A 6,000-nucleotide genomic window follows, 5' to 3' on the forward strand; every position below is an offset into this window, starting at 1 on the left:
TTTGCAGGACAAATGGAGCACAGTCAAAGTTGGACAATCTCATCCAGAACGTACCCTGGATATCAGAACCAATGATCTCTGGTAGTGGAATCTTGCCATGGAGCAGAATATCTACTATGCACATATTTGTGAGCACATTGAGGCTATTAGGAACATCAAGCCCATGTTCCCCAAAGCCAGCGGTCCAGTGATTTAGAATTGTGTGATTTCACCTGACCCTTGACAAGCAGGGGGAATGTGGCAATACCAAGTGTGTGACATTAGACCTCTGTTGCTGCAGATAGGAGAACAAGTTCCTTTGCAGCCTCTAGAAAGGTCCATGGCATACTCTTTCACTTCACCATTGACCACAGGTCTGGGCCAATGCATAATTCCAGGGCCTGTGTGTTTTAGTGATTAAAATTATAGATCAAGGTATTAAACTTCCCTTTGCAGTCTAAGAATGCTGCTTTGTGTTGAATTTTTAATTCTGTACCTTTTCATTTCCTGGTTTGAAGTTGAACAGAAGTAGAACATTCTGTTCCTTGACTGTAGAGTACATTTAAAGGCAAATGGTTTTCCCAAACTTGTGTCAACTGCAACTTCAGCTCCTTCCAGTTTCATCACGTCAAGTGGTCGGCACTTTCCTTCGTCCTACACACACACAAGTAATGTTGAGGTAAGTTTACGTCAAGGTCTAACAGATCAATATATAACTGAATATTTTGAAATTGAAGATATATTATTTGTGCTCCTGTTAGGCGATCAAGTTCCAATTGAGGTCTTGGGGCAGTGGTGACTGGGGGTGCAGGGATTGGAACTGGAGGTGACTAGGTTGCTGTGGCGTAATTAGTACAAGAAGATAATTTCAGATATCTGGTCGTCATGGATAAGTTGGACCAATGGGTTTGTTTCCGTGCTGTACATCTCTATGACTCCATGTTCCAGTTTTCCAGTCAGAAAGCAAGTTAAACGGTTTGACTTCATTCTCTCGTTTGTACTACTGAACATCTTACAATATGTTAATCCTGAACTGAAATCGTGTGGACAATTGTTTGAACTGCCTGATGCAACTAGGATACTAAATACTAATAAAGCAGAGTAATTGTAATTTAAAAATGGGGCAAATAGAATAACTGATTCTCAGTTTTGAGTACTCAAAACCATTTCAATTCCTCCCAGTCCTATCTCATTTACCACCTCCTTATAAATGCACATTGAAGCCAACCCAGAACTGACAATCTACCAAGATCTTCAGAACCTACTGAAAGTGCCATTTTAATCACACAAACCTTTGAGTCTCTGGGAATGCTAAAGAGTTGCAGGTTTTGATGCAAAGGCTAAATGGTACAGCTTCTGGCTAACATCAGAGTCGGCACCAAGAATCTGGTGAGTGATCTGTCAGTGCAACCTCCCTCAAAGAGCAATCAGCATCCACACTCTCCATGCGAGAATATCACACCTCATCTACATGCATTTTCAAGACATGCAGGTGCCGGCGTTGGACTGGGATGAATAAAGTTAAAAATCACACAACACCAGATTTTAGTCCAACAGGTTTATTTGGAAGGTTTGGCTATAAATTCTGTGAGCATGATCTTAACCTCCATGACCACCTGATGAAGGAACAGCATTCCAAAAGCTAGTGCTTCCAAATAAACCTGTTGGACTCTAACCTGGTGTTATGTATTTTCAAGGATAGCTATGCCTGTGCCTGTGGTCACCCAGATCAGACTGTTTAGGTAAAAACAAGGACTGCAGATGCTGGAAACCAGAGTCTAGATTAGAGAGGTGCTGGAAAAGCACAGCAGGTCAGGCAGCATCCGAGGATTCGAAAATCCTGCTCCTCGGATGCTGCCTGACCTGCTGTGCTTTTCCAGCAACACTCTAATCCAGATCATACTGTTTGCCAATTGTGGATGAATGTAGGCTACATAGGTTTGCAGCAGGATCCCAGCCAAAAATGCAGTGATGTAACTTGGCTGTCTGATTCGACTTTGACATTTTGCAGCTTTGCAAGTCCAGCACAAGAATACTAAACCTCAGGAAAGGGGGAAGCCTTGGAGGATGTATAGCCCATAACTGTTCTGAGGAAGATTCATCGGACCCGAAACATTAACTCTGATTTCCCTTCAAAAATGCTGCCAGTCCTACTGAGCTTTTCCAGCAATTTCCGTCTTTGTTTTGTTTCTGATTTACAGCATCCACAGTTCTTTCAGTTTATATTTAGCCCATAACTGTTGTTCTGTACAATCATTTCACAGTAAATGAAATGCTTAATCCAAAATAAGACTCTATTAATTACTGGTAATTATGTCAGCACCCAGAAAGGTTGAAGACATACACATGCATATATCGTCAAAATTACAGGTGAATAGGGCCATAGTCAGTTATGGTGGGTGTGTAGATCATTACCTGACAGTAACAGGATTGGGCTGGTGGTGGGTCAATTCCCACCAGTGACAGGATGTGGGGAGAGGGGTGTGAGTGGTGAGAAGGTTCCCTTGAGTGACTGGTGAAGGGTCAATGTATCATGTTGTTATTATCTGTCAATGGCAAGTGAGAGCAAACAAAAATAGAAAATGCTGGAGAAACTCAGCAGGTCTGGCAGCAGACCAGAGTTAACATGTCAAGTCCAGTAGCACTTTGTCAGAATTGAAAATAGCTGGAAAATGATGGTATTTTTGTTGATGATGGAGTGGGCTGTGATTTGGGAGGGAGGTGGAGAACGAGTGAATTGAATAGATTTAGGCAGTGCCCAGAGTGAGAGAGAAAAGGAAGTAGACAAAGGGACTGCTGATGATAAGTTGGAGAGAAATAAATGCCGAATGTGTGCTAATGAGAATGTGAAGAGTTGAAAATGGGTTGGTTGTGCTGGGAGCAACCTCCTGGGGGTGTAGGGTGGATAACAAACATGAAGGAAGGTGTTCGCTCTCTAAAATTCTTAAACTCAGTGTTATGTGCTGAGGACTAAGATAGCTGCTCTGCAAAGGTTTTTCAAGCACAGCCAAACCGTTTTCAGCTACTCACGTTCTCATTCGCATCGATTCAACATTTACTGCTCTCTTGGTTTCTCATCAGCAATCCCTTTCCTTTACCTTTTTTTTCTCTCTGTCTTTGTTACCCCATGCCCCCCCAAATCCCTTAGCACTGTCGCTAACAATTCAACACACTCCTTTCCTCCTCCCTACCTCACCCCTGGGCATCAGAAAAAATGAGCTGCTTTCAGTTTTGAAGATGGGTTACTGGACTTGAAATGTTGGTTTTGGTTTTCTCTCCATAGTTGCTGCCAGACTTGTTGAGTTTCTCAAGCACAGTTTTTTTTTGTTTCAGAACTCCAATATCCGCAGTTCACAGAATCCCTACAGTGTGGAAGCAGGCCATTCAGGCCCAAATTGATCCTCAAAAGAGAATTCCATCCAGACCCACTCCCTGTATTCCCAATGGCTAATCCACCTAAATTACACTCTGGGCAATTTAGCATGGCCAATCTACTTAACTTGCACATTTTTGGATCATGGAGGAAACCTACCCAGACACAGGGATAATGTGCAAACTCCATACAGTTTCCCGAAGGTGGAATTGAACCAGAGTCCCTGGTGCTGTGAGGCAGCAGTGCTAACCACTGAACCACCATGCTGCCTAGTCCTTTGTTCTATTTTTATTCTAGTGAGGGGAAAGTTGTACTGGTTCTGTCAATATGATAATATGTGTGATGGGTATTCCTTCTCAATTTCTCTGCAACCTTTGAATGGTTGACTGCTGTACCAGTGCATCACCACCATTGTGAACATTCCAAAATACGTACAAAGCAGGTATCATTCCTAATTTTCCCAATGTAGTCAACAACTGCAAAGGTCTCTTCATTAGTGTCTGAATAGCTGCTTCAGGTGTTCCCTAAAATGTTCTTTTAATAGCATTGTCTGCATTTAATTGCATCTCTTTTGGGACACTATCTGTAAGCATTTGTTTAGTTTTCCGAACGTTCATGTCAATACTATGCCTTACCGCTCTGATATCTTAGTGCAGTGATAGTTACTATGCTTTCTGACTGCAGTTCAATATTGCAAAGATTGAAACCCATCTTGAACTTTGGTCAGGTACTTTGCACCTCAGTTCCCAATCTTTTCTTTTCTTCCTGATTGTGGGACAGGATCTTTGAGCTCCTCACACTTCAAATCCTGAGTCAATTACAAAGAATGTCTACATTCACATCTATATCACTTATCTTCACTCCTTCCTCATCTCCACTGCTGCAGAATCACTCATTCACATCCTGACTCAACTTTCCCAATATTCTCTCACACAAATCTATTAAGCTCCTCTATCCCAAAATATGAACAAATCTCCATTTGCTGATCCCTCCATGCCTCTCTTAATTTCCTTGTGATGACTTCCAACTTCTTGGCTTTGCTAGCATCCCCTTTTCCAACACCCCCGGTCCTTTTACTCTAATATTGCTGACATGTTGGTCCAGTTCTCTGAAGTTTCTTGAAAGATTGCTTGGGTGGATGACAGTGAGGAAAAAAGATTTTGGGAGGGTAGAGACAGATTGGTCAGATGGGCATGGGCAGATCAATGGCAGATGTAACTTAGTCCTTGTAAGTGTAAGCATTTTGGAAGCAGTGACAAGAGAAGGGAGTACTCAATGAATGGCAGGGCATTAGGAAGCTCAGAAAAACAAACAGACCTTGGGATGCTTGCCTGTAGATCCTTGAAGGAGGCAGGACAGATTATAAGCTGTTGTCTAATTTACTCTTACTTTAGAACATTGTCATTCATTCGAAAGTTCCATAATTTTCTCGCACCTTTTTGTTCTTGTAATAGTAGAATAAACCGTTGTGTTTTAAAACAAACCATCTTTTTCTCCAACCCTTGAAAAGTCCCGATTGAGTGCGTTTATGTAAGTATCCGCGACATGCTGGTCTTGGGGTGTTTGGACATCGGCTGATGTCTGACCCTACTATGAGAGTCAAAATGTCTGGACCTAGGAATTGAATTACAAAAAAAGACAGTTAATGATCTAATATTATTTCAGTGCTGTCCATACATTTTATGGAGTCATTTTATTTGACTCATTTTTAAAAACCATTCTCACAAGTACAGTGTGCCTTGAATTGGGAGATATTTAATGTATTTGTATAACTACCAATTTTTCCAATTTAAGTTTTGGAGAAAGGACTTTGGTTTCAAATCAGGTTTGTGATGGGGTACTCACCATCTGTTTCTCTAGGTATAGTTGCATCAACTTTCAAGTATCTTATTAATGAGGAGTAAGTATTCAAGTCAATTGGTGTCACTTCTATTGACACACTATCCATCTTTTTACTGCTTTTGTACAATTGGTATGTAGTGGCTTGGATACCCTGGTCTCTGGATACTCAAAACTGGGCATACCCCAGGAGATATGCACTGGGACTTTGTGACACCTGTACTCTTGAACCCATCTGACAAGCAATTTCCCCTCTCAATTACTATTCAACTCCCCTCACCCACTTGCCAGCCACCAATCAATCACCTTACAACCTATCTCCACCACACACCTGGCACCTGCCCCCACTGGCACCTTATACCCTCACCCAATGCACTGACTATGAGGGAGTTGCCAAGGAATTTGAAATTTTTTTCTGGGCAATTGTCTGGTATCTGGAGCTTCCATAAATGTCCCCAGCTTTGATTTAGAATTGGAAATTCTGGGGGACTCTAACTCACCGTTCTAAATAGCTACCCAGGAAATGTTGGAGGAATCAGCTCTAACTTTTGGCGAGCTATTCAATTGCTCCCACTCCCAACAATGACATTGTCTCATGGACAACAGACATTCCCCACTCCTGACCACTCAGCTCCCATGACACGCACGCACATGCACACTTTCTCTCTCTCGCTCACACTCTCGCTCAGTCTCTGGCTCTCACTCTCTCTGACTCTCACTCTCTGACTCTTACACTCTCTCTCACACACACTCTCTCAGTCTCTCTCTCACACACACACACTCTCACACTCTCACTCACTCTCTCTCTC

At 42.3% G+C, this 6,000-nt stretch overlaps 1 protein-coding gene across 3 annotated transcripts in view; it reads right to left on the reverse strand.

Annotated features, from left to right (window-relative positions):
* The window catches only part of pdzph1 (PDZ and pleckstrin homology domains 1), a 71,470-nt gene that overhangs the window by 21,803 nt on the left and 43,667 nt on the right, over window positions 1-6,000 (reverse strand). For all 3 annotated transcript variants that reach the window (XM_043710182.1, XM_043710190.1, XM_043710200.1), the window contains exons 8-9: window positions 4,788-4,966; window positions 476-633 (exon numbers count right to left, since the gene is read on the reverse strand). In XM_043710182.1, coding sequence (XP_043566117.1) covers window positions 476-633; window positions 4,788-4,966 — 337 coding nt within the window. The remainder of the gene's footprint in view (window positions 1-475; window positions 634-4,787; window positions 4,967-6,000) is intronic.

The sequence above is a fragment of the Chiloscyllium plagiosum genome, chromosome 2, assembly GCF_004010195.1.
Source record: "Chiloscyllium plagiosum isolate BGI_BamShark_2017 chromosome 2, ASM401019v2, whole genome shotgun sequence".
Classification (NCBI taxonomy): Eukaryota; Metazoa; Chordata; class Chondrichthyes; order Orectolobiformes; family Hemiscylliidae; genus Chiloscyllium; species Chiloscyllium plagiosum.